We start from the raw sequence: 27,004 nt of genomic DNA on the forward strand, positions 1-27,004 counted from the left end.
CCCGGGGAACCTCCCACCGACTCGTGGCGCATTCATCCTCACCGCCTGAACTCCGCCGGAGACGCGAGATCCGATGGGAGAGTTGTAGACGCCCTTGAGAAAGTGAAAGGCAGAGCCGCCGACGGCTCCCATGCCGAAGGCGCCGCCGATGTCGTCGAGGATCCTGTCGGGACAAGGTTCTCGGGATGTTTCTGGAGTTCCCATTGAGGCGGCGTTTCTTGACTCGTCGAAACATATGGTTGGGGGTTTATATGTAAAATGACGAAATCATCCTCACTCGAGACTGAAATGACCGACATACCCTCCTTTTTTTCGGTGATATTTTTCGCCGACTAAAGGTTTTTTTAATACGACCGGAGGACCAAGAACCTTCTTTGCTGAAGAAAAAAAGAAATGGTAATATTAAAAAAAAGGAAATAATAAAATTAAGCAAAAGGTAAGTTTCTCTTATATTTTTCGATTGGGTTTAGATTTGAAAATTATATATTTTTTATTTAATATTTTAATATATCTGTGTGGACACCGGTGTTATTTTTTTTATATATAATTATGTTGAATTTGGTTTGGTTTATTTCTTTTGATTTGGTTATGTTTATTTAGATTCAAATTAATTGGGATGACAATAAAATCCAATCAAATCAAAACCGAGTTACATTCGGTTCGATTCATACCGGTTTAGTTCGATCTTGATTCACAGTGTTAACAATAGGGATTGCTGCAAGGTTTTGTTGCTTCGAGTTTCCCTCGAAAATTTCCCTCCGCCATTTTTGCAGCTTCTTTCGAAAATTCAAATCGTCTGGCAAAACCGTCCCCACTAGTCTCTACACGAAATTACGAAATGGCTTTCCAAACAACGGAGAAATTTCACCCGAATCATTAGCCTCTCTCGTTGCCGTCTCCGGTTTTCATCGCCGGTGAGAATCTGTCTCTCTCTCCTCGCTTATTCTTCTTCTCAATCTTCCCCTTTGCCGTTCGTCTTTCAGTATCTGGGTGTTAGATTTGGACCGGAAATCGGTTGTTTCACTTCGTGGGTTTTCTGGTTTCCTGTTGGTTTTATGATACCTATTTTTTGCAGTTTTTGGGTTTTCTGTGTTAAATTCACAAGGCAGTTTCGTTTTTGGTCGTGATATGTAATGGGAATTTAGTTTATAGTCTGGTCCTTGATTTGGTGGATATTTTGCTCTGGATGTTTTTCTTTTTTTGCTAGGGAATGTGGGTTTGTTTTGTTTGTGCTGCCATATGAATTTGTCTCGTGTTCTTAGCGGAAATTTGTACCTTGTTTTGTGTTACAGTAGAATTTTGAGTACTTTTCATTAGTGGTAAGAGACTTGATAAAAGCCAACAGAAAATCATCACCAATTTTCTGCCCCTTGTTTTCTGGGTTGTACGAATCAGCGAGGTTTCAGTTCTCATGTTAAGATATTGAGCATATTGACAGGTTATAGTGACAGTTCTTAGAGTTAACTCTGTTTTCAAGTGGCTTGTGATCTTATTGCAACCCATGTTAGTTGTTTAAGAAATAAGTTTCGGGGTTTTGTTTATGCTTGTTTTCTAATGGCAACAATGCTGATGATTGTTTAAAAAAAAGATGAATTTCATATTACTTCTTGTGATAGATTTCGAGAGCCATGAAGATTGCTTACATGAAACTCGGGACCTCCTTCATATACATCTGGAGTAGTTTGTTTTGTTAGAAATTTCTCATGAATTCACAGAATGTGCGACTTTTGCTGCTCGCAGTTTTCATTATAATCTTCGTATTCAAGAATTTCTCGGGCTGTTTTACATTCTTCTCCGATAAGATGGAGAAAGTGGGTGATACAATGGGGATTCCTGGATCAAGACAAGTGGATCTGAATAAATCCTTCAAGCTTGCCGTTCGTTCTCTTCTCACTGCTTGTTCAAAACAGGTAATGAAGCTCCAGCTATGTTTTCCGTGATTTGGATTTATTCATATGCAGCTGTATTAGGACAGCTTTGTGTTGATTTTCTTTTGTTTAAAGATTGAAAATTGCTTAGTTCAGTGAGGTTTTATGGTTACAGTTTTGATAAATTGGCACTTGGAAAAATAAATCTTATAATTGTGCAGTTTTATTAAGAGTTCTTTGGTTAAATTTTTGAGCTCTGACATGTCGAATTCAGTTTGATTATCTGTTTTCATGATTTAAAACTAGTTAATAACCCTTACACCAATGTGAATGAGTGTTGGTGCTGACTTGGTTAGTAGATTAGAGAAGTGGACAATGGCACCGAGGATGTGATTAGTTTTGTAATTAGATGAAGTTTGTAAATTCTTTATTCGGAGTCTTGGTCTTCATGATTCATGTCCTTTTAACATTTATCTTAGGTTTTTCTCAATTTGATCATCTAGGATTTTGTCAAGGCCTTCTCAAAGTTTAGCGGTGCTGAGCAAGATCGTCTGTATGGGCTATATATACAGGTATCTCACTTTTGTATTGATGATCATCATATGCACACTGCACACACTTCAAATGGGCTCATTTCATTACACTATCATCCCGGACATGCAACCGAAAACCAGATCTACTTGGAAGAGTGCAAAATCTATGCACCCGAAGTAGAACTCCACGTTGAATGTTTGAAATCTTGAGTTTCTTTGTTTTTTTTTTGCAAATCTTTTAAGGAATTTTGGTTTAATACTTCATAATCATCTAGAGGAATAATATCACTGCTGGTTTAGTTTTCAATTATCACCTCCAAGAGAGATATCTTATTATTTCATCACCTTTCGATTGTCATGTTTCTGTATATTTAAGCTCTGGCTTTAATAGTTATAATCATCTTCAAGAGCTATATCTTATTATTTCATCTATCATGTTTCTATGTATTTTACCTTGAAGCTTATATTGTTCTCCTACGTGTTTTTCAGGTCATCGCGTCTTTGTATCAGAACATAGAGGTAACTGTTGATTTTAACGCATGTAATTCTCTGATTAGGGTTATCTTAGTTTTAGTACAATGCCTGGCGCTGATAAGATCATTCCTAATCGTAATATGGCTTATTTTTTGATAAGTCAGGAATTAAAATAGTTATTCTCCATTGTAACAGAATGAGTTTGAAGCATTATGTCAAGAAACTCAGGTACTGACTGCAGAATCTCACTTCATCCCTATTTATTGTTTTATGCCATCGCAATGTACATAGTTGCGAAACCCGCTCATCTTGAAAATGATGTTGCATGATCTCCGAGCCCTTTAAAATAAAATTATTTCTTTGGCCAGGTCGGAGCTATTCTTGATACAGTAGAGCAACTTGCTGAAGAACAAAGCTTGGATCCTCTGTATACGGACAAGTATGTATCATGCAACTGTATGTTCCCACATCTTTTTCGATTGAATCCCTAACTTCTTCGTCACGACGGCTAAATCCTAGGACGAACGTGATGGACATAGCGAAAGATCTATCTACAGCTAAGAAGCAGGAGATCCAACAGTTGACAGATTTGCTTCAACGGGTGAGACAAATCAAAAGAGAGAACATAAACTTTCACTTGAACACCAGTCCAAGATTTATATGCCCATCAGAATCTGATTTCATTTGGCTGTCTTGTTTGTCAGGCCGAAGAACACAATCGCCTAATGGAAGCTCGGGTAAATCTACTAAGGAAAAAAGCGCAAGAGTCCTCGGGCATGGCTGATGCAGTAGAGAAGGTACTTCAGTTACAAGATTTTTTATATTAAACAGTTATATTGATGATTATAACATTTCTCAAAGTCCAAAATTATGTTTTGTTCAGATCAAATCTAGGGTTTTAGGTTACTGCTCAAGCAATGAAAGTGCTCCATTGAAGCAGTTGTAGAGAATGAAGAGCAAAGCCCTGCTACTTCTCTTTTCCCTTATGAGTTATTATGGTACTGTTATCCAAAATCTATAAATCTTGTATGATGCATTTATGCATGTGTTGTGCTTAACACTAGTTGTTGAATGTAGATTTATATAATTAATATTCTCACCAAGAAAATAGTTACACACTTTAAATTTGATATTGCTTTTTAATTTAAAACGACAAATATTTAATTAAATATTTCTATAAAAATTTCACTAGGCTCATTGAATTTTAATTTTTTGTCATTTAACAAATGGGTTAGGCCCACATAAATGGGCTTTATTTGGCCCAAATTAATAGACGGATAGTAATGTAATAAATTTAAATTATTTAAAATTAAATCCGTTCGCGTGAAACGGCGTCGTTCTGGCATATATCCGTTGAAGAAATCGCGTGGGTCTCACTATATAAATCTTACTCGTCACTTGCAATTCATTCTTTCCTTCATCCGACTTCTCTCTTTCTAAAATGTGTCCGAGTTCTCTCCATCTCTCTGTTTGTCGATTCTTGCGTTTTGTCTGGTGATTTTCTTTTCTGTTTCAGTCTCGATTCTCTCTTTCATAGCGGTTTCTCTGTTTCTAGAATTTGTCCGAGCTCTTTCGAGTTTTTGTTTGCCGATTCTTGCGTTTTTTCTGGGTATTTTCTTTCCTCTGTCAGTATCTGTTCTTCTTTCAAGTTGCTCTGCCTCTCCTCCGTCTTCTCCGGCGAGTTACCCGTCTTCCAGGTTCATTCGATTCTTTCTTTCATCGCGATTTTCTGTCACCAGAATATGTCCGAGTTCTCTCGATTTTTCCGATTCTTGCGTTTTGTCTGGTGATTTTCTTTTCTGTTTCAGTTTGTTCGATCTTTTTCTTCATTTTAAGGTCTTAGTTCGTTCTGTTGCCTGTCTACTTTCTTTCTCATTGGTTTTATGGTTTTTTCTTCTGGGTTCCGTTTTCTTGTTTTAGGGTTTTGCCTTGGTTCCTGGGTTACCTTTTTTTGGGTGTAGGTTTATTTCACATCTGTGGTGCATGCAGGATATTTCTCGTTTCCTCGTTATTCTTCGTTGTTTCTTTGATTTTTAAATACGATTCCATGTCTCATTTTCCCTGCCTTCCAGTTATTTTCTTCTTGTTTGCGTTTCATTCATCAAGGTTGTCATTTCTGGATTTTGTATTCAAGTTCAATTCTACATTTGGTGTTGTTTACCCAATCTTTGTTTCTTTACGTGGGTCTGTTCTGATTTCCCACTCTGTATGTTATGTTATATAGCTGATGGACTTCTGCGATACCCTAACTGTCTGGTTGATTCAGCATGAAAAGTGGAAGAAAAGCATTGTTGTACTCTTTATCTTTTGTAGTTTATATTGATTTCCGTTCGAAACCTTGTCAAGAATGGCAACCCTTTCTGTTGCTGTTCAAGCTTAGCTTAGAGTGCATCCGTTTTCTGTAGCTTCTTTTGTTAATTCAAACCTGTCTTTTGTATTGTTTTTTCTGTAAACATGTGTGACAATTCATTTTGTTTATACAATCTGATATGATATATATAAGGTCAAAGCAGCTTGAAAAAGTAATCATATGTATTCTGTATATATCATCACAGCTTTTGTTGCTACAGTCATTATATCCTTCTGGAATTCTTGCTTTATCAAAATTCCTTTTTTGAAATGTCAATAGGAAACCGAAGCCAGAATTCAGATTTCTGGTACCAAAACCGGTGGAGAGAAGGTAAATATTGGATTAGACTCTGTATTCGTCACAAGTGTTCTCAATGCCCATGGTGTCATGGAAAAAGTATTTCACTTGGAAAAGGTATGGTAGTGATTGCAGCATATCAACTTTGCACTTGTGTATTTTACTTGAAAACATATTTGTTTGCTTTTCATTCTTCTGCAGGCTTTCAAGAGAAACCTGAAAATGTATGACAAGTACAGGGGTATACACTACATCCTGCTAATTTTTATGCTTTGAACTTTGATGTATCTTGTGGTGTATATATATATGCTTCTAATTTATGTCCTGTATGCATGATTGTTGAGTGTTAGAAGCATACACACACCATTTGCTTTCAGCATTACACATTGACAGCTCATTGTCCTCTATCAAATGCTTGCTGCTTTTTTGCTTAAGGTAATGGGGGGTTGTATTTTGTGCTGGACCCGAGAAGTTTTATGGAACGAGATCCTTGTGATAACACTTTATATAGCATATGGTGTTGGCGAAATCAAGGTACAGTTTTTTATTACTTCAACTATGTTCAGTCCGTTAAAAATGTTTTCATCTTCCGTTGGTTTGAACACAGTTGGTAGTGGGGATCCACAGAATGTTGTTTTTCAGCTTCCTAGGAAGCTAGACTTCTTACATGGTTGATCTTGGGAACGGTCATGCCTTGAATATCTTAATTGATCAAGGCACTGCATAAGCTGTTCAAATTGATCTCGGAGTTGCCTTTGAACGTGGATAAAATTTAGCCCAAGGCTGCTGAACGGGCATGTTTATGCCTTCTGCTTTCCTTGTTTCATTATTTAGTTAATTATTTGTGTTCACGTTTCTAATATATTCAGATTTTTCTTGATTTGAGTGGTTCTGTTCAGGTTAAAAAGTGACATATTTGATGGCATGGGGTGTCACAGGAGTTGAAGGCGTGTTTAGGAGATGATGCAACGAAACTTTGTCGGTTATGCAGACCAATAGAGAGGTGTTGCCCACGATTTGGTGAAGTAAAATGAACTGAACCACTTGTCGAAAAGTTAAATATGAATGGAATACCAAATACTTAAATCAAAATTCATCTGTTTGCTGGTTTTTATACATGATCCGCTCTACAAAATGGACCTTGTGCCTTTTGAAGGCTTTGCAAAGGCAAAAGGTACTTCTTATCCTTAAGTATGTTTTCGATTGTAAAAGAAGAAAACACAATGCATATGCATGCTTCCTTTGGGGGAAGGTTATGAAGAGAACCTCGCTTTAGATGATTGGATGGGTGAAAAATGCCAGCAAAACAGATTCTGTTTGGTTTTAGTTATTTATTCTTTTACTTGTATTAGTTAGTCGGATTTTGCTGGGTGTACAATATAATATTTCTCCATTTCATGGTAAATTAGTCCCTTGCTTCTTGATTTCTCTTGAAGGCATGTTTTATGAATTACTCCAATACTTATTGCATAAGCTTTAATCAGTTGTACTGCTTTTTGTTGTCTTGTTTGGACTTATTGCACCCGTATCAATCGGAACCTTCTTGTTTACTGGATATGTAAAAATCTTCTTTTTCCTCATATTTGAGGTAAGTCTTTGCTGATAATTTGCGTGGGTTTATGCAGCAGGATCATTTTACACCGTTTTTTCTTATAAGCTCATGTTTTTGCCAGGTTAAACAAATGGTGGAAATCTAAATTAAGCTTGAAACAAGGAGAGAGGTTTGATAATTCTTTAGAAGTGGTATTGTTGTCCTTTATGCTGAGCCCAAAGAACATTTTCTTAAGCTTAGATTAAATTCTTTCTTTGCAGGGGGATCGATAAAAGGGTGACACTACCTAGGGAAATCCGTGGTCTTAGGCAGTTTGATGAAGAACGAGGATGAATAAACTTGTATTTCCTTTAGCTTAAATTTTCTCGGTTCACCTAGTTTCAGAGGACCTTTAGAATATTTTTTTTGTGCCAATCACGATTTGTTTAAGTTTTCTAATATGCATTCTGTTTTATATGTTTTTCAGGTGGTTATGGCTTCCTGTTGTTCAGAACGTCTACTTCCCTTTCTGAGGTCTATTTGAGATCTGATAAAATTCTTAGTATTTTCTTTTTTACACATATTATTTGGTGATTAAAATGCAATGACAAAATGTGAAATTATGTCTGGGAATAGATCCTTACATTTTATTGGAGACTTTGGTTTTGCTAATTTCATAGCAGAAGAAAGATAAAGAAAAAGTATAATATTGGCTTGTACCACTTCTTTTGTTCTTCTTTCAAATGCCTTGCCTGTTTATCTTTTCTACTATGGGTCTGCATGGTTACATACTTACATGCACTGTTTGCTGAAGCTTCTTCACGGTAGATTGCTGTTTGGACTCTTGTCCATATTTTTGCCTTAAATAAAGCAGATAGTATTAGATTGTTGGTGTCTTATTTTGTATTCATGATATCTTTCTTTTTCCTTTATGGTTTATGTGTTCTTGGTTTAAAAAAGGTTTTTTAAAAAAATACAAGAATCGTCCTCTGCTGTTTTGAATGAAGGTTGGTATCGTGGATCCACACAGTGCTATTTTTCAATCAATGAGTCGAGATATTGGTTCAAAAATTCATATTTTGTGCTGATAATGTGATATATGAGTGCAGCTGAAATGTTTGATAAGATACCTTCTTGACGAATCTGTAAAGATCATAGGTGCTACATCACAAGCCCTTCGGGTGAGTTTTGCTATTCTTTGTTGGCTCAAATTTGCGATACCCTATTTGGGAAGTTAATTCAGCATGAAAAGTGGAAGAACAGCATTGTTGCACTCTATCGTTTCTAGTTTATATTGATTTCTGTCGGAACCTTGTCAAGAATGGCAACCCTTTCTGTTGCTGTTCAAGCTTAGCTTATATTGTATCAGTTTTCTGTAGTTTGTTATGTTAATTCAAACCTGTCTTTTGTATTTTTTTTTTCCTGTAAAGATGTGTGACAATCTGTCATTTTGTATATACAATCTGATATGATATGAATCTGTATATTTTCAGGTCAAAGCGGCTAGAACAAGTAATCATCTGTATATATCATCACAGCTTTTTGTTGCTACAGTCATTATAACCTTCTGGAGTTCTTGCTTTATCAAAATTTCTTTTTGAAATGGGAACAGGAAACCGAAGCCAAAATTCAGATTTTTGGTACTATGATGGAGAGAAGGTAATTATTGGATTAGACTACTGTATTCGTCACAAGTGTTCTCAATGCCCATGGTGTCCTGGAAAAAGTATTTCACTTGGAAAAGGTATGGTCGTGGTTTCAGCATATCAACTTTGCACTTGTGTATTTCACTTGAAAACATATTTGTTTGCTTTTCATTCTTCTGCAGGAATTCAAGAGAAACCTGAATATGTATGACAAGTACATGGGCATACACTACATTCTGCTAATTGTTATGCTTTGAACTTTGATGTATCTTGTGGTGTATATATATATGCTTCTAATTTATGTGCTGTATACATGACTGTTGAGTGTATATATCATACCTTTTCCAAGTACATGGGTATATAGTATATATGCTTCTAATTTATGTCCTGTATACACCATTTGCTCTCAGCATTACACATTGACAGCTTCATGTCCTCTAACAAATGCTTGCTGCTTTTTTGCTTAAGGGAATGGGGATTTATATTTTGTGCTGGACACGAGAAGTTTTATGGAACGAGATTCTTGTGATAACACATTATATAACAGATGGTGTTGGTGAAGTCAAGGTACGGATTTTTTTTACTTAAACTATGTTCAATTCGTGAAAAATGTTTTCATCCTCCGTTGTCTTGAACAGAGTTGGTAGTGGGGATCCACAAAGTGTTGTTTTTCAGCTTCCTAGGAAGCTAGGCTTGTTACATTGTTGATCTTGGGAAAGGTCATGCCATGAATATCTTAATTGATTAAAGCACTGCATAAGCTGTTCAAATAGATCTCGGAGTTGCCTTTGAACATGGATAAAATTTAGCTCAAGGCTCCTGAACGGGCATGTTTATGCCGTCCTCTTTCCTTGTTTCACTATTTAGTTAATTATTTTTGTTCACGTTTCTAATATATTCAGATTTTTCTTGATTTGAGTGGTTCTGTTCAGGTTAACAAGTGACATATTTGATGGTATGGGGTGTCACAGGAGTTGACGGCGAGTTCAGGATATGCTGTAATGATTCTTTGTCGGTTATGCAGACCAATAGAGTGGTGTTGCCCACGATTGGTGAAGTAAAACGAACTGAATCATTTGTCGGAAAGTTAAAATATGAATGAAATATCGAGTACTTAAATCAAAATTTATTTGCTTGCAGGTTTTCATGATCCTCTCTACGGAATGGACCTTGTGCCTTTTGACGGCTTTGCAAAGGCAAAAGGTACTTCTTATCCTTAAGTATGTTTTCGATTGTAAAAGAAGAAAACACACTGCTTATGCACGCTTCCTTTGTGGGAAGGTTACGGAGAGAACCTCATTTTAGATGAATGGACGGATGAAAAATGCCAGCAAAACAGATTCTTTTTTATTTTAATTATTTATTCTTACTTGTATTAGTTAGTCGGATTCTGCTGGGTGTACAATATAATATTTCTCCATTTCATGTTAAATTAGTCCCTTGCTTCTTGATTTCTCTTGAAGGCGTGTTTTATGATTACTCCAATTGAAGTGCATAAGCTTTATTCAGTTGTGCTGCTTTTTGTTGTCTTGTTTGGACTTGTTACACTCATATCAATCGGGATCTTCTTGTTTACTGGTTTTGTAAAAATCTGTTTTTTCCTCACATTTGAGGCAAGTCTGTGCTGATAATTTGCGTGGTTTTATGCAGCAGGATCATTTTACACCGTGTTTCTTATCAGCTCATGTTTTTGCCAGGTGAAACAAATGGTGGAAATTTAAATTTAGCTTGCTGAGCTTGAAACAACGAGAGATGTTTGTTAATTTTTTAGGAGCAGTATTTTTCTTCCTTTTTGCGGAGCCCAAAGACATTTTCTTAAGCTTAGATTAAACTCTTTCTTTGCAGGGTATCGATAAAAGGGTAACACTACCAACAGAAATCCATAGTGTTAGGCAGTTTGATCAAGAATGGGGACCTTAGCATAATTTTTGCCAATCAGAATTTGTTTAAATTTTCTAATATGCCTTCTTTCTTATTATATGTTTTTCAGGTGGTTATTACTTCGTGTTGTTCAGAACGTCTACTTCCCTTTTTTCCGGTGACACTGTTGCACGTTCCATTCAAAATTTTTGGATGACTATCTATAGATGTAAAATTACTTGCTCACTGATCGACTTTTTTTTTTTTGTTTCATTCCCTACTTCTCTTTATCACTTTATGCAGGTATGATTTTCCTATGATCACTTGTCTTATTGACAGGATAAACATTTTTCGCCCAGATAGTGGGTGATGGTACATATTTAATTTTACTTACTGATCATTTGATAAAAAAATTTGTTGTGTTTTTTAACATACTTCCTCTCATAACCCTTTCTTGTTGTTTTACAGTTCATTGTAGAAGTACACTACAAATTTTCAGCTGCATGTTGCCATTGGCATACTCGTCACCATTTGGCTGCACTTGAAGTGTTTACTAGTATTCTTGGTTGTAGTATAGAGCTTGAGTTCCTAGTTCCTTAAGGTGCGCAGAATCCCAGTTATTTTTTCTGTTTTTTAACTTCTGATATCTATTTGAGATCTGATGAAATTCTTAGTACGTTTGGTTCTGCTGCATGGAGATCTTATTGGAGTTAATATTTTGTAAGAATTGTCAAGACATTTACCTGTTCTATTGTGCCCAGCTATATCTGGATTTGGAGCCATTCCCTGACATGGATTTTTTTAGAGTCATCCGTGAATTTCAGATTGGGTTTCAATGTTTATTCTCCAAAGAACCGTCTGGTTAAGGTAGGTCCCGATATTTCACATTTTTATGTATTTCCTTACAATTGATGATTAAAATGCAATGACGAAATGTGAAATTATCACTGGAAATAGATCCTTACATTTTAAATGGGAGACTTTGGTTTTGCTTATTTCAGAACAGAAGAAAGATCAAGAAAAAGAAAAATATTGGCTTGTACCACTTCTTTTGTTCCTCTTTCAAAAGCTTTGCCTGTTTATCTTTTGTATTATCGGTCTGCATGGTTACATACTTACATGCACTGTTTACTGAAGCTTCTGCACTGTAGATTGCTGTTTGGACTCTTGTCCATATGTTTTCCTCAAATAAATCGGATAGTATTAGATTGGTTGGTGTCTTATTTTGTATCCATGATATCTTTCTTTTTCGTTTATGGTTTACATGTTCATGGTTTAAAAAAAATAGAAGACTCGTCCTCTGTTGTGTTGAATGCAGGTTGGTATCGGGGATCCACACTGTTATTTTCTCAATCAATTAGGCATGCATGATATTGGTTCCAAATTCGGATCTTGTGCTGATAATGTGATATCTGATTTAAACCTTTTTGACAAATCCGTAAAGATCATAGGTGTACATCACAATCCCTCCGGGTGAGTTTTTCTATTCTTTGTTGGCTGAAATTTGGTGGTTGTGCTAGATTTCTTAATGTGAGGCCAGAACCTGTTTTACTTGGTTGCACTGAATTTTGTAGTAGTCTCTATCATCTGTTGATACATCTAGCCCATCACCGGTGGGATTTTACCTTGTGCTTTCAGGTGTGTTACATTGTTGATCTTGGGAAGGGTAATGCCATGAATATCGTAATTGATCAAGGCACTGCATAAGCTGTTCACATAGATCTCGGAGTTGCCTTTTAACAGGGATTAAATTTAGCCCAGGGCTCCTGAACGGGCATGTTTATGTTGTCCTCTTTCCTTGTTTCACTATTTAGTTAATTATTTTTGTTCACGTTTCTAATATATTCAGATTTTTCTTGATTTGAGTGGTTCTGTTCAGGTTAACAAGTGACATATTTGATGGCATGGGGTGTCACAGGAGTTGAAGGCAAGTTCAGGATATGCTGTAACGATTCTTTGTCGGTTATGCAGACCAATAGAGTGGTGTTGCCCACGATTGGTGAAGTAAAACGAACTGAATCATTTGTCGGAAAGTTAAAATATGAATGAAATATCGAGTACTTAAATCAAAATTTATTTGCTTGCAGGTTTTTTTACATGATCCTCTCTATGAAATGGACCTTGTGCCTTTTGATGGCTTTGCAAAGGCAAAAGGTACTTCTTATCCTTAAGTATGTTTTCGATTGTAAAAGAAGAAAACACAATGCTTATGCACGCTTCCTTTGCGGGAAGGTTACGGAGAGAACCTCATTTTAGATGAATGGACGGGTGAAAATGCCAGCAAAACAGTTTCTTTTTTATTTTAGTTATTTATTCTTACTTGTATTAGTCAGTCGGATTCTGCTGGGTGTACAATATAATATTTCTCCATTTTATGTTTAATTAGTCCCTTGCTTCTTGATTTCTCTTGAAGGCATGTTTTATGATTACTCCAATTGAAGTGCATAAGCTTTAATCAAATCAGTTGTGCTGCTTTTTGTTGTCTTGTTTGGACTTACTGCACCCGTATCAATTGGGACCTTCTTGTTTACTGGATATGTAAAAATCTGTTTTTTTTCCTCATATTTGAGGTAAGTCTCTGCTGATAATTTGCGTGGGTTTATGCAGCAGGATCATTTTACACCGTTTTTTCTTATGAGCTCATGTCTTTGCCAGGTGAAACAAATGGTTGAAATCTAAATTAAGCTTGCTGAGCTTGAAACAAGGAGAGAGGTTTGATAATTCTTTAGAAGCAGTATTGTTTTCATTTTTGCTGAGCCCAAAGAACATTTTCTTAAGCTTAGATTAAACTTTTTCTTTGCAGGGGGATCGATAAAAGGGTGACACTACCTAGGGAAATCTGTGGTCTTAGGCAGTTTGATGAAGAATGAGGATGAATAAACTTGTATTTCCTATAGCTTAAATTTTCTCTGCGCATCTAGTTTCAGAGGACCTTAGATTATTTTTTTGTGCCAATCACGATTTGTTTAAGTTTTCTAATATGCATTCTGTTTTATATGTTTTTCAGGTGGTTATTGCTTCCTGTTGTTCAGAACGTCTACTTCCCTTTCTGAGGTCTATTTGAGATCTGATGAAATTCTTAGTATTTTCTTTTTACACATGCTATTTGTAGTTTTTGGTTGACATGCTGTGTCAATGCTGACACAAACTTCAAAGGTTCTAGGCCATCTCTAGCTTTGAATTTGCTTCACAAAGTCATTGTTGATGTAGATTCATCTCTTTACGATGATATCAGAGAAGTTGTCCTAGACATGGAGCTGCATGGAGATCTTTCTGGGGTTAATAGTTTGTAAGAATTGTCGAGACATCTACCTTTTCTACTGTGTCCAGCTATGTCAGGATTTGGAGCCATCCCCTGACATGGATATTTTTTAGGGTCAGCCGTGAATTTCACATTGGGTTATGTGAAGTCTATTCTCCGAGGAACCATCTGGTTAAGGTAGGTCCCTTTATTTCAAATTTTAATGTTTTTCTTTACATTTGAGGATTAAAATGCAATGACAAAATGTGAAATTATGACTGGGAATAGATCCTTACATTTTAAATTAGAGACTTTGGTTTTGCTAGTTTCATAACAGAAGAAAGATAAAGAAAAAGTATAGCATTGGCTTGTACCACTTCTTTTGTTCCTCTTTCAAATGCTTTGCCTGTTTATCTTTTCTACTATCGGTCTGCAGCAGGATCATTTGGCACCATGTTTCTTATCCGCTTATGAAACATGGTGTATCTGATGGAAACTTAAATACTAATGCGAAACAGAGAGGTTTGATAATTCTTTAGTATTTGTTTTCCTTTTTGTTGAGCCCAAAGAACATTTTCTTAAGCTTAGATTAAACTTTCTTTTCAGGGTATCGATAAAAGGGTAACACTACCAAGAGAAATCCGTAGTGTTAGAATGAGGAATGAGGAATGAATAAACTTGTATTTCCTTTAGCTTCAATTTTCTCTGTGATCCTAGTTTCAGAAACTTTGTTGGTTATGTGGGCCAATATATTTAGCTTACAATTGTTGAAGTAAAACGAACTGAAACACTAATTGGAAAGTTAAAATAGGAATAGATTACTGAATACTTAAATCAAAATCCATCTGTTTTCAGGTTTTTATACATGATCCTTTCTACAAATGGGACTCGTCCCTCTTGGAGGCTTTGCAAAAAAGGCAAAAGGTACTTATCCTTAAATATGTTATCGATCGTAGAAGAATAAAAACACAATGCATACGCACGCTTTCTTTGTCTGTACTCTTGTCCATATGTATGCCTCAACTGAAGCTGATAGTGTTAGATTGTTGGTGTCTTATTTTGCATCCATGGTGTTTGTTCTTTTTCCTTTAAGGTTTACCTGTTCTTTTCCTTTTTTTTAAAGGTACAAGTCTCATCCTATGTTTATAAAATTCTTCTGAACGAGGTCTGGGATCCTTGAACTAGGTAAGTTCTTCCGTCAACTTTTTTTTTAATCAAAATTCTTCTGATATTTTATTCATGAAGAAGAATTCGGCTTTTTATAAATCCTACATGGATTCTAATAGTCCCATCTAGATAGAATTCCACGAATTATTATTGAATCAAAAGTCATACACTCGCAATACCAAACAATAAATAGAGAAAAACCCAAAATAAATGAAAAACCAATTCCGGACAGAAAAAAGGCCTCAGCCTCTTCTACCCGAGAATCCAGCCATTTTTTTTATGCTTATATTTGTAAAATGTCGAAGGGGAACCTTGGCACATCGGTTAATGTGTTCCGTTGTGACCTAGAGGTCACATGTTCGAATGCTGGATATAACCTCTTGTGGACCCTTCCTCCTGGAACCCCGCTCAGCGGGATGTTTTGGGCATCGGGTTGCCCTTTGCCCTTTATAAGTGTAAAATGTGTTTTTTTATGCTTATATGGTGTAAGATATGTTTGATTGTCTCTTTGAGGATATTTCTTTCAGATGTGTTTGAAGATTCGGTTGATAGAAAAACATGACAAGTATTACAATTCTTTTATCTTCTCTGGATCATTGTGTTTGTTTGTGTGATATACTTAGTTTCCCTATCACAACCAAATTAGAACTATTATGTTTCATGGTTTTCGTGGCGTTCCTTTTACTTATGTTTATGTGGTGTTATGTTACATCGCTCTCTAACTGAAACGATGAATTTAACCGTTGGTTAAAATGTAAAATATCGTAACTGTAACGAGATTTATTTGTATTCCTTTTGTGTGTGTACTCTGATTTGGTTTCATCCTATAAGATTTGTGTTGCCGAATATGATGTTGTAAGTGTAATGCGTTGTTTTCATGGTTTTTTTTAAATAAATCGATGATTGCGTACCTTTCGTCACAAAAAACGCCTTATAAATATATATTTTCAAAACTTATCGGTCAGCATTTTAAATCATTTTAAAAATAAAATTTAACAATTGAACTTTAATTTAAGTATATAACCAGTTATACATATGGGTATGGCCAATTAAAGATAAAAGTATAAAAAATTTAAAAAATATTTCTCAACTGCGAGTTAATTCGTGGTATGTTGATTTTGGTTGTAAGGAGTTCATTCGTTAGGTTCATCAAATTTTCAAAAATAGATCAGTCCAGTCCAAATCGTTTTAACTCGCGAGTCAAACGAGTTATTCTTGAAACCAAATATATAATTTTAAAAAATAGCTTAAAATATTTAAATATAATAAAAAAATTAAAATTTTAAACAAAACAAACTAAATATCTAATAAAAATATAATTTTTATATAAAAATATTTTGAAATGTTTAAAAATATTTTAAATTTTAAAAAAAATTATAGCCCATGAGTCTACCTGTGGACTCGCCAAACTAGTTCACCACGAGTTCGGTTCGTGATGAGCCATGAGTTTGGTTCATGATGAGCTAGTCCGTTTGACTTTTTTTTCTGGACCCAATTATTCTAAGCCTGATTCAGGAAAATATGGGTCGACTCGCGAACCAACCCGCGAGTCGGATTCGTTTACACCTCTAATAAAAATAAGAGAAAATTTATATAAATATACAAACAAAAAACGTCTTTGCATTCTATATTTCTATTATTGTAATCTTTGTATTCTATATTTTTTAAGTTAAAATGACCATCATATCCTTTTATATTATTACAACCTGCAGATTTTCTCCATTTATAAAAAAACACTTGCATAAATTTCGTTTTCCTCCACATACATAAAAAACATAAAAAAATACTTGTATGGATTTTGTTTTCTTATATAAATATAAAAAACACTTGCATGCGTGATCAATAAAGAGAGCCAAGACCGTCTAATCATATGCATCTATCTAGTGTATATTTTGGTAAGGAGAAAATGATCCCAATTCTATTATAATTGATTTATTTTAATTTTATTATAATAAAATAAAACTAAAAATAGAAATGAATTATTTTCAATTGTTCCATACACATGAGTATTGTTTTTTATATAAAATGACAAATCTTTAATTGATTAATTAAAATTTTATTCGGCTCATTGAATTTTAAAATTGTCATTTAACAATGGGTTAGGCCCATATAAATGGGCTTTATTTGGCCCAAATCTATAGACGGATCGTAATGCAACGAATTTAAATTATTTAAAATTAAATCCGTTTCGTGTGAAACGGCGTCGTTCCTTGCATATATCCGTTGTAGAAATCGCGTGGGTCTCACTATATAAATCTGACTCGTCACTTGAATTCATTCTTTCCTTCATCCGACTTCTCTCTTTCTAAAATGTGTCCGAGTTCTCTCCATCTCTCTGTTTGCAGATTCCTGCGTTTTGTCTGGTGATTTTCTTTTCTGTTTCAGTCTCGATCCTCTCTTTCATTGCGGTTTCTCTGTTTCCAGAATTTGTCCGAGCTCTTTCGAGTTTTTGTTTGCCGATTCTTGCGTTTTTTCTCGGTATTTTCTTTCTTTTTTCAGTCTTTGTTCTTCTTTCTTTCAAGTTGCTCAGCCTCTCAGTCTTATCCAGCGAGTTACCCGTCTTCCACAGGTTCATCGGATTCTTTCTTTCATCGCGACTTTCTGTCTCCAGAATATGTCCGAGTTCTCTCGATTTTTCCGATTCATGCGTTTGTCTGGTGATTTTCTTTTCTGTTTCAGTCTCCGGTCTTCTTTCTTTCAAGTTGCTCCGCCTCTCAGTCTTCTCCGGCGAGTTACCCGTCTTCCACAGGTTCATTCGACTCTTTCTTTCATCGCGACTTTCTGTTTTGTCTGGTGATTTTTTTGCTGTTTCAGTTTGTTTGATCTTTTTCTTCATTTTATTGTCTTAGTTCATTTTTCTTCTGGGTTCCGTTTTCTTGTTTTAGGGTTTTGTCTTGGCTCCATGTTTTATTTTCCCTGCCTTCCGCTTTTTTTTTTCCTTCTTGTTTGCGTTTCATTCATCAGGGTTGTCATTTCTGGATTTTGTATTCAAGTTCAATTCTATATTTGGTTTTGTTTACCCAATCTTTGTTTCTTTACTGTGTATGTTATGCTATCTAGGCGATGGACTTTTGCGATACCCTAATTGGCTGGTTGATTCAGCATGAAAAGTGGAAGAACAGCATTCTTGCACTCTATGTTTCATTTTCCCTGCCTTCCAGTTATTTTCTTCTTGTTTGCGTTTCATTCATCAGGGTTGTCATTTCTGGATTTTGTATTCAAGTTCAATTCTACATTTGGTGTTTTTTACCCAATCTTTGTTTCTTTACGTGGGTCTGTTCTGATTTCCCACTCTGTATGTTATGTTATATAGCTGATGGACTTCTGCGATACCCTAACTGTCTGGTTGATTCAGCATGAAAAGTGGAAGAAAAGCATTGTTGTACTCTTTATCTTTTGTAGTTTATATTGATTTCCGTTCGAAACCTTGTCAAGAATGGCAACCCTTTCTGTTGCTGTTCAAGCTTAACTTATACTGTATCAGTTTTCTGTAGCTTGTTATGTTAATTCAAACCTGTCTTTTGTATTGTTTTTTCTGTAAAGATGTGTGACAATCTGTCCTTTTGTGTATACAATCTGATATTATATGAATCTGTATATTTTCAGGTCAAAGCGGCTTGAAAAAATAAACATCTGTATTATGTATATATCATCACAGCTTTTGTTGCTACATTCATTATATCCTTCTGGAGTTCTTGCTTTATCAAAATTTCTTTTTTGAAATGGCAATAGGAAACCGAAGCCTGAATTCAGATTTTTGGTACCAAAACCGGTGGAGAGAAGGTAATTATTGGATAAGACTCTGTATTTGTCACAAGTGTTCTCAATGCTCATGATGTCATGGAAAAAAGTATTTCACTTGGAAAAGGTATGGCAGTGGTTGCAGCGTATCAACTTTGCACTTGTGTATTTCACTTGAAAACATATTTTTTTGCTTTTCCTTCTTCTACAGGAATTCAAGAGATACCTGAAAATGTATGACAAGTACATGGGCATACACTACATTCTGCTAATTGTTATGCTTTGAACTTTGATGTATCTTGTGGTTTATATATATGCTTCTAATTTACGTCCTGTATGCATGATTGTTGAGTGTTATAAGCATACATACACCATTTGCTCTCAGCATTACACATTGACAGCTTCATGTCCTCTAGCAAATGCTTGCTGCTTTTTTGCTTAAGGTAATGGGGGTTTGTATTTGGTGCTGGACCCGAGAAGTTTTATGGAACGAGATTCTTGTGATAACACATTATATAGCATATGCTGTTGGTGAATTCAAGGTACGGAAATTTGTCGGTTATGCAGATTAATAGAGAGGTGTTGCCTGCTATTGGTGAAGTAAAACGAACTGAACCACTTGTCGGAAAGTTAAAATTTGAATGGAATGCCAAATACTTAAATCAAAATTCATCTGTTTGCAGATTTTTATACATGATCCGCTCTACAAAATGGACCTTGTGCCTTTTGACGGCTTTGCAAAGGTAAAAGGTACTTATCAAGTATGTTTTCGATTGTAAAAGAAGAAAACACAATGCATATGCATGCTTCCTTTGTGGTAAGGTTACGAAGAGAACCTCATTTTAGATGATTAGATGGGTGAAAATGCCAGCAAAATAGATTCTGTTTGGTTTTAGTTATTTATTCTTTTACTTGTATTAGTTAGTCGGATTCTGCTGGGTGTACAATATAATATTTCTTCATTTAATGGTAAATTAGTCCCTGGATTCTTGATTTCTCTTGAAGGCATGTTTTATGAATTACTCCAATTGAAGTGCATAAGCTTTAATCAAATCAGTTGTGCTGCTTTTTGTTGTCTTGTTTGGACTTATTGCACCCGTATCAATTGGGACCTTCTTGTTTACTGGATATGTAAAAATCTGTTTTTTATCTCATATTTGAGGTAAGTCTCTGCTGATAATTTGCTGGGTTTATGCAGCAGGATCATTTTACACCGTTTTTTCTTATGAGCTCATGTTTTTGCCAGGTGAAACAAATGGTGGAAATCTAAATTAAGCTTGCTGAGTTTGAAACAAGGAGAGAGGTTTGATAATTCTTTTGAAGTAGTATTGTTTTTATTTTTGCTGAGCCCAAAGAACATTTTCTTAAGCTTAGATTAAACTCTTTCTTTGCAGGGTATCGATAAAAGGGTAACATTACCTAGGGAAATCTGTGGTCTTAGGCAGATTGATGAAGAATGAGGATGAATAAACGTGTATTTCCTTTAGCTTAAATTTTCTCTGCGCACCTAGTTTCAGAGGACCTTAGATTATTTTTTTGTGCCAATCACGATTTGTTTAAGTTTTCTAATATGCATTCTGTTTTATATGTTTTTCAAGTGGTTATTGCTTCCTGTTGTTCAGAACGTCTACTTCGCTTTCTGAGGTCTATTTGAGATCTGATGAAATTCTTAGTGTTTTCTTTTTACACATGCTATTTGTAGTTTTTGGTTGACATGCTGTGTCAATGCTGAGACAAACTTCAAAGGTTCTAGGCCATCTGTAGCTTTGAATTTGCTTCACAAGGTCATTGTTGATGTAGATTCATCTCTTTACGATGATATCAGAGAAGTTGTCCTAGACGTGGAGCTGCATGGAGATATTACTGGGGTTAATATTTTGTAAGAATTGTCGAGACATTTACCTTTTCTACTGTGTCCAGCTATGTCAGGATTTGGAGCCATTCCCTGACATGGATATTTTTTAGAGTCAGCCGTGAATTTCACATTGGGTTATGTGAAGTCTATTCTCCGAGGAACCATCTGGTTAAGGTAGGTCCCTGTATTTCAAATTTTAATGTTTTTCTTTACATTTGAGGATTAAAATGCAATGACAAAATGTGAAATTATGACTGGGAATAGATCCTTACATTTTAAATTGGAGACTTTGGTTTTGCTAATTTCATAACAGAAGAAAGATAAAGAAAAGGTGTAGTATTGGCTTGTACCACTTCTTTTGTTCCTCTTTCAAATGCTTTGCCTGTTTATCTTTTCTACTATGGGTCTGCATGGTTACATACTTACATGCACTGTTTGCTGAAGCTTCTTCACGGTAGATTGCTGTTTGGTCTCTTGTCCATATGTTTGTTTGCCTCAAATAAAGCAGATAGTATTAGATTGTTGGTGTCTTATTTTGTATTCATGATATCTTTCTTTTTCCTTTATGGTTTACGTGTTCTTGGTTTTTTAAAAAAACACAAGAGTCATCCTCTGTTGTTTTGAATGAAGGTTGGTATCGTGGATCCACACAGTGTTATTTTTCAATCAATGAGTCGAGATATTGGTTCAAAATTCATATTTTGTGCTGATAATGTGATATCTGATGTAAACCTTACTGTGCAGCTGAAATGTTTGATAAGATACCTTCTTGACGAATCTGTAAAGATCATAGGTGCTACATCACAAACCCTTCGGGTGAGTTTTGCTATTCTTTGTTGGCTCAAATTTGCGATACCCTATTGGAAGGTTGATTCAGCATGAAAAGTGGAAGAACTGCGTTGTTGCACTCTATCGTTTCTAGTTTATATTGATTTCCGTTGGAACCTTGTCAAGAATGGCAACCCTTTCTGTTGCTGTTCAAGCGTAGCTTATATTGTATCAGTTTTCTGTAGCTTGTTATGTTAATTCAAACCTGTCTTTTGTATTTTTTTTCCTGTAAAGATGTGTGACAATCTGTCATTTTGTGTATACAATCTGATATGATATGAATCTGTATATTTTCAGGTCAAAGCGGCTTGAACAAGTAATCAACTGTATATATCATCACAGCTTTTGTTGCTACAGTCATTATAACCCTCTGGAGTTCTTGCTTTATCAAAATTTCTTTTTGAAATGGGAACAGGAAACCGAAGCCAAAATTCATATTTTTTGTACTATGATGGAGAGAAGGTAATTATTGGATTAGACTACTGTATTCGTCACAAGTGTTCTCAATGCCCATGGTGTCCTGGAAAAAGTATTTCACTTGGAAAAGGTATGGTAGTGGTTGCAGCATATCAACTTTGCACTTGTGTATTTCACGTGAAAACATATTTGTTTGCTTTTCATTATTCTTCAGGAATTCAAGAGAAACCTGAAAATGTATGACAAGTACATGGGCATACACTACATTCTGCTAATTGTTATGCTTTGAACTTTGATGTATCTTGTGATGTATATATATATTCTATATATGCTTCTAATTTATGTGCTGTATACATGACTGTTGAGTGTATATATCATACCTTTTCCAAGTACATGGGTATACACTATATATGCTTCTAATTTATGTCCTGTATACACCATTTGCTCTCAGCATTACACATTGACAGCTTCATGTCCTCTAACAAATGCTTGCTCCTTTTTTGCTTAAGGTAATGGGAGTTTGTATTTTGTGCTGGACCCGAGAAGTTTTATGGAACGAGATTCTTGTGATAACACATATAACATACGTTGTTGGTGAATTCAAGGTACGTTTTTTGACTTAAACTATGTTCAATCCGTTAAAAATGTTTTCATCCTCCGTTGTTTTGAACACAGATGGTAGTGGGGATCCACAGAGTGTTGTTTTTCAGCTTCCTAGGAAGCTAGGCTTGTTAATTGTTGATCTTGGGAACGGTTATGCCTTGAATATCTTAATTGATTAATGCACTGCATAAGCTGTTCAAATAGATCTCGGAGTTGCCTTGGAACATGGATAAAATTTAGCCCAAGGCGCCTGAACGGGCGTGTTTATATGTGCCTTCCTCTTTCCTTGTTTCACTATTTAGTAATTATTTGTGTTCATGTTTCTAATATATTCAGATTTTTCTTTATTTGTGTGGTTCTATTCAGGTTAACAAGTGACATAGTTAATGGCATGGGGTGTCACAGGAGTTGAAGGTGAGTTCAGGATATGCTGTAACGAAACTTTGTCGGTTATGCAGACCAACAGAGAGGTGTTGCCCACGATTGGTGAAGTAAAACGAACTGAATCAGTTGTCGGAAAGTTAAAATATGAATTGAATATCGAGTACTTAAATTGAAATTTATTTGCTTGCAGATTTTTTTACATGATCCTCTCTACGGAATGGACCTTGTGCCTTTTGATGGCAAAGGCAAAAGGTACTTCTTATCCTTAAGTATGTTTTCGATTGTAAAAGAAGAAAACACAATGCTTATGCACGCCTCCTTTCTGGGAAGGTTATGAAGAGAACCTCATTTTAGATGAATGGATGGGTGAAAAATGCCAGCAAAACAGATTCTGTTTGATTTTAGTTATCTATTCTTACTTGTATTAGTTAGTCGGATTCTGCTGGGTGTACAATTTAATATTTCTCCATTTCAATCTGAATTAGTTCCTTGCCTCTTGATTTCTCTTGAAGGCATGTTTTGTGATTCCTCCAATTGCAGTGCATAAGCTTTATTCAGTTGTGCTGCTTCTTGTTGTCTTGTTTGGACTTTTTGCACTCGTATCAATCGGGACCTTCTTGTTTACTGGATTTGTAAAAATCTGTTTTTTCCTCACATTTGAGGTAAGTCTCTGATGATAATTTGCGTGGTTTTATGCAGCAGGATCATTTTACACCGTGTTTCTTATGAGGTCATGTTTTTGCCAGGTGAAACAAATGGTGGAAATCTAAATTTAGCTTGCTGAGCTTGAAACAACGAGAGATGTTGGTTAATTCTTTAGGAGTAGTATTTGTTTTCCTGTTCGCTGAGCCCGAAGACATTTTCTTAAGCTTAGATTAAACTCTTTCTTTGCAGGATATCGATAAAAGGGTAACACTACCAACAGAAATCCATAGTGTTAGGCAGTTTGATCAAGAATGAGGACCTTGGCATATTTTTTGCCAATCAGAATTTGTTTAAATTTTCTAATATGCCTTCTGTCTTATTATATGTTTTCAGGTGGTTATCACTTCCTGTTGTTTAAAACGTCTACTTCCCTTTTTTCCGGTGACACTGTTGCACGTTCCATTCAAATTTTTTTCTAGTGACACTAATCGACTTTTTGTTTTTTATTTGTTTCATTCCCTACTTCTTTGTCACTTTATGCAGGTATGATTTTCCTATGATCACTTGTCTTATTGACAGGATAGACATTTTTCGCCCATATAGTGGGTGTTCATTGTACATATTGATAAAAAAAAAATTGTTGTGTTTTTTAACATACTTCCTCTCATAACCCTTTCTTGTTGTTTTACAGTTCATTGTAGAAGTACACTACAAATTTTCAGCCGCATGTCGCCATTGGCATGCCCGTCACCATTTGGCTGCACTTGAAGTGTTTACTAGTATTCTTCGTTATAGAGCTTCAGTTCCTAGCTCCTTAAGGTGCGCAGAATCCCAGTTATTTTTTCTATTTTTTAACTTCTGAGATCTATTTGAGTTCTGATGAAATTCTTATTATGTTTGGTTCTGCTGCATGGAGATCTTATTGGAGTTAATATGTTGTAAGAATTGTCAAGACATTTACCTTTTCTATTGTGCTTAGCTATATCCAGATTTGGAGCCATTCCCTGACATGGATATTTTTAGAGTCGTCTGCGAATTTCACATTGGGTTATGCGCAGTTTATTCTCCAAAGAACCGTCTGGTTTAAGGTAGATCCCTATATTTCACGTTTTTATGTTTTTCCTTACAATTGATGATTAAAATGCAATGACGAAATGTGAAATTATGACTGGGAATAGATCCTTACATTTTAAATTGGAGACTTTGGTTTTGCTTATTTCAGAACAGAAGAAAGATCAAGAAAAAGAAAAATATGGCTTGTACCACTTGTTTTGTTCCTCTTTCAAATGCTTTGCCTGTTTATCTTTTCTACTATCGGTCTGCAGCAGGATCATTTGGCACCATGTTTCTTATCCGCTTATGAAACATGGTGTATCTAATGGAAACTTAAATACTAATGCGAAACAACTGGCGGAAACTAATTAAGCTTGCTGAGCTTGAAACAGAGAGAGAGGTTTGATAATTCTTTAGTATTTGTTTTCCTTTTTGTTGAGCCCAAAGAACATTTTCTTAAGCTTAGATTAAACTTTCTTTTCAGGGTATCGATAAAAGGGTAACACTTCCAAGAGAAATCCGTAGTGTTAGGCAGTTTGATGAAGAATTAGGAATGAATAAACTTGTATTTCCTTTAGCTTCAATTTTCTCTGTGATCCTAGTTTCAGAGGACGTTAATATTTTTTGCCAATCAGAATTTGTTTAAATTTTCTAATATGCATTCTCTTATATGTTTTTCAGGTGGTTATTACTTCCTGTTGTTCAGCACGTCTACTTCCCTTTTTTCCGGTGACAATGTTGCACGTACATGTATTTCAAATTTTTATGTTTTTCTTTACAATTGAGGATTAAAATGAAATGACAAAATGTGAAATTATGACTGTCGATGCAGGTTGGTATCGGGGATCCACCCTGTTATTTTTCAATCAATGAGTCGTGATATTGGTTCAAAATTCATACTTTGTGCTGATAATGTGATATCAGATGTAAACCTTACTGTGCAGCTGAAAATTTTGATGAGATACCTTCTTGACGAATCCGAAAAGATCATAGGTGTTACATCACAAACCCTTCGGGTGAGTTTTGCTATTCTTTGTTGGCTCAAATTTGGTGGTTGTGCTAGATTTCTTAATGTGTGGCCAGAACCTGTTTTGCTTGGTTGCACTGAATTTTGTAGTGGTCTCTAGCATCTTGTTGATACATTTAGACCATCACCGATGGGATTTAGTACCTTGTGCTTTCAGGTGGGTTACATCGTTGATCTTGGGAACTGTCATGCCACGACATAAGTTATCTTAATTGATCAAGCCACGGCATAAGTTGTTCACATAGATCTCAGAGTTGCCTTTGAACAGGAATTAAAGGCCAGGCTCCTGAACGGACATGTTCATGCCTTCTGCTTTCCTTATTTCATTCTTTAGTTAAGTATTTTTTATGCACATTTCTAATATATTAAGCTTTTACCTGATTTCACGTTTCTAATATATTCAGCTTTTTCCTGATTTGAGTGGTTCGGTTCAGGATAACAAGTGACATTTGATGGCATGCGTGTCACAGGAGTTGAAGGCGTTCAGCCGATGCTGTGAGTACATATGTGTGTTTAAAAAAAAAAAAAAAAAATTCTGCTCGACAACTTCAACGTCCTAGAAGCACGGGACAATTTTTTTCAGAAGAGTATCAAAAAGAAAAATGAGAATATGAGATATTTGAAAACACGTTTGACAAAGATTGGTCGAAATCCAGAAGAATTCTAAATAACAAACCCCATCTCTATCTGATTTTGTCATATAGATTGAGATGTCGTATTAAATATCTTTGATTTCGTTCTCGGTTAGCATCATGTTGATCTCTAATCTATTTCTATGATTCTTTTTAGTATTAATTTTATTCATCAGCTTTTCGGGATTTAGTTTGCTCGAGGACGAGCAAAATGCTAAGTTTGGGGGAGTCTGATGATATGTATATATTCGTATATTTTTGTATAATATATACATTATATTTTATGATATTTATATGTTTATAGGCTTTACCGAGTACAATTTTACTCCGATTTCGATGTTTTTATATTTTGTAGGAAAGAGCGGGAAACGTGCTTCACGTGGACACTTTGAGGAGAATTAGACAAATCAAATGAGTGCAAAACTTGATCTGAAGAAAAAAAAACAAAAAAATAAAAACAAAAACAAAAATGATGGCGCTATCGTGTGTAACGATAGCACCATCATCGTGTGTGCATAGTATATAATATATTTATGTGTCTTAGTGCATAGTATATAATATATATACGTGATGTTAGTATATTATATATATATTTGTGTTAGTGCGTAGTATATATTATATATAGATAAGTATATATATATGCACATATATATGCACATATATATTTAATTATATACACATATGATTATACGTATATATAGTATACATGTGTATATATATGTATATTATGTATATGTATTTATATATATACACGAATAACATATACAGTTATATATTTATAAATATATATATGATATATGTATATGTATAAATAAATTTATATGTATAATATATGAATATACGTATATATAT

At 35.1% G+C, this 27,004-nt stretch overlaps 3 protein-coding genes across 32 annotated transcripts in view; 2 read left to right on the forward strand and 1 right to left on the reverse strand.

The window, feature by feature from the left end:
* The window catches only part of LOC104811079 (mitochondrial import inner membrane translocase subunit TIM17-2-like), a 1,411-nt gene extending 1,042 nt beyond the window's left edge, over positions 1 to 369 (reverse strand). The window contains exon 1 of the mRNA XM_010537637.2: positions 11 to 369. Coding sequence (XP_010535939.1) covers positions 11 to 204 — 194 coding nt within the window. The 5' untranslated portion in view covers positions 205 to 369. The remainder of the gene's footprint in view (positions 1 to 10) is intronic.
* Positions 370 to 649: 280 nt separating this feature from the next.
* LOC104811080 lies at positions 650 to 3,970 on the forward strand. The gene is made up of 9 exons (XM_010537638.2): positions 650 to 914; positions 1,741 to 1,910; positions 2,372 to 2,440; positions 2,891 to 2,920; positions 3,071 to 3,103; positions 3,244 to 3,314; positions 3,395 to 3,476; positions 3,580 to 3,672; positions 3,759 to 3,970. The coding sequence occupies exons 2-9, from the start codon at positions 1,803 to 1,805 to the stop codon at positions 3,819 to 3,821; spliced, it is 549 nt and encodes a 182-aa protein (XP_010535940.1). The 5' UTR covers positions 650 to 914; positions 1,741 to 1,802; the 3' UTR covers positions 3,822 to 3,970.
* Positions 3,971 to 4,297: 327 nt separating this feature from the next.
* Positions 4,298 to 26,714, forward strand: LOC104811081. 30 transcript variants are annotated; one of them, XM_010537639.1, is made up of 17 exons: positions 4,303 to 5,639; positions 5,724 to 5,763; positions 5,958 to 6,056; positions 6,422 to 7,243; positions 7,335 to 7,415; positions 7,541 to 8,060; positions 8,163 to 8,234; positions 8,547 to 8,565; positions 8,666 to 8,904; positions 9,168 to 9,266; positions 9,671 to 9,751; positions 9,840 to 9,902; positions 10,350 to 10,396; positions 10,545 to 10,559; positions 10,690 to 10,737; positions 10,863 to 10,931; positions 11,028 to 11,120. In XM_010537639.1, the coding sequence occupies exons 6-16, from the start codon at positions 8,055 to 8,057 to the stop codon at positions 10,927 to 10,929; spliced, it is 756 nt and encodes a 251-aa protein (XP_010535941.1). In that variant the 5' UTR covers positions 4,303 to 5,639; positions 5,724 to 5,763; positions 5,958 to 6,056; positions 6,422 to 7,243; positions 7,335 to 7,415; positions 7,541 to 8,054; the 3' UTR covers positions 10,930 to 10,931; positions 11,028 to 11,120. The 30 variants fall into 30 exon arrangements, 10 of the variants coding, with proteins under 10 accessions (XP_010535941.1, XP_010535942.1, XP_010535945.1 ...); XM_010537640.1 differs by having other exon boundaries at positions 10,353 to 10,396; XR_771380.1 differs by lacking the exons at positions 10,545 to 10,559; positions 10,690 to 10,737; positions 10,863 to 10,931; positions 11,028 to 11,120 and adding exons at positions 14,407 to 14,572; positions 14,656 to 14,724; positions 26,508 to 26,714.
* Positions 26,715 to 27,004: the final 290 nt, after the last annotated feature.

The sequence above is a fragment of the Tarenaya hassleriana genome, unplaced genomic scaffold (assembly GCF_000463585.1).
Source record: "Tarenaya hassleriana unplaced genomic scaffold, ASM46358v1 Cleome19, whole genome shotgun sequence".
NCBI classification, from domain to species: domain Eukaryota; kingdom Viridiplantae; phylum Streptophyta; class Magnoliopsida; order Brassicales; family Cleomaceae; genus Tarenaya; species Tarenaya hassleriana.

What these genes read in the sequence shown, in the direction of transcription:
- LOC104811081 (XM_010537639.1), top strand. An exon ending in AGTGGTGTTGCCCACGATTG is followed by an intron (nt 9,752 to 9,839) that starts GTGAAGTAAAAC and finishes ATTTGCTTGCAG; the next exon opens with GTTTTCATGATCCTCTCTAC. An exon ending in CGGCTTTGCAAAGGCAAAAG is followed by an intron (nt 9,903 to 10,349) that starts GTACTTCTTATC and finishes GGTTTTATGCAG; the next exon opens with CAGGATCATTTTACACCGTG.
- LOC104811080 (XM_010537638.2), top strand. Translation starts at nt 1,803, where the DNA reads ATGGAGAAAGTGGGTGATACAATGGGGATTCCTGGATCAAGACAAGTG. An exon ending in TGTATGGGCTATATATACAG is followed by an intron (nt 2,441 to 2,890) that starts GTATCTCACTTT and finishes CGTGTTTTTCAG; the next exon opens with GTCATCGCGTCTTTGTATCA. An exon ending in TGGCTGATGCAGTAGAGAAG is followed by an intron (nt 3,673 to 3,758) that starts GTACTTCAGTTA and finishes TGTTTTGTTCAG; the next exon opens with ATCAAATCTAGGGTTTTAGG.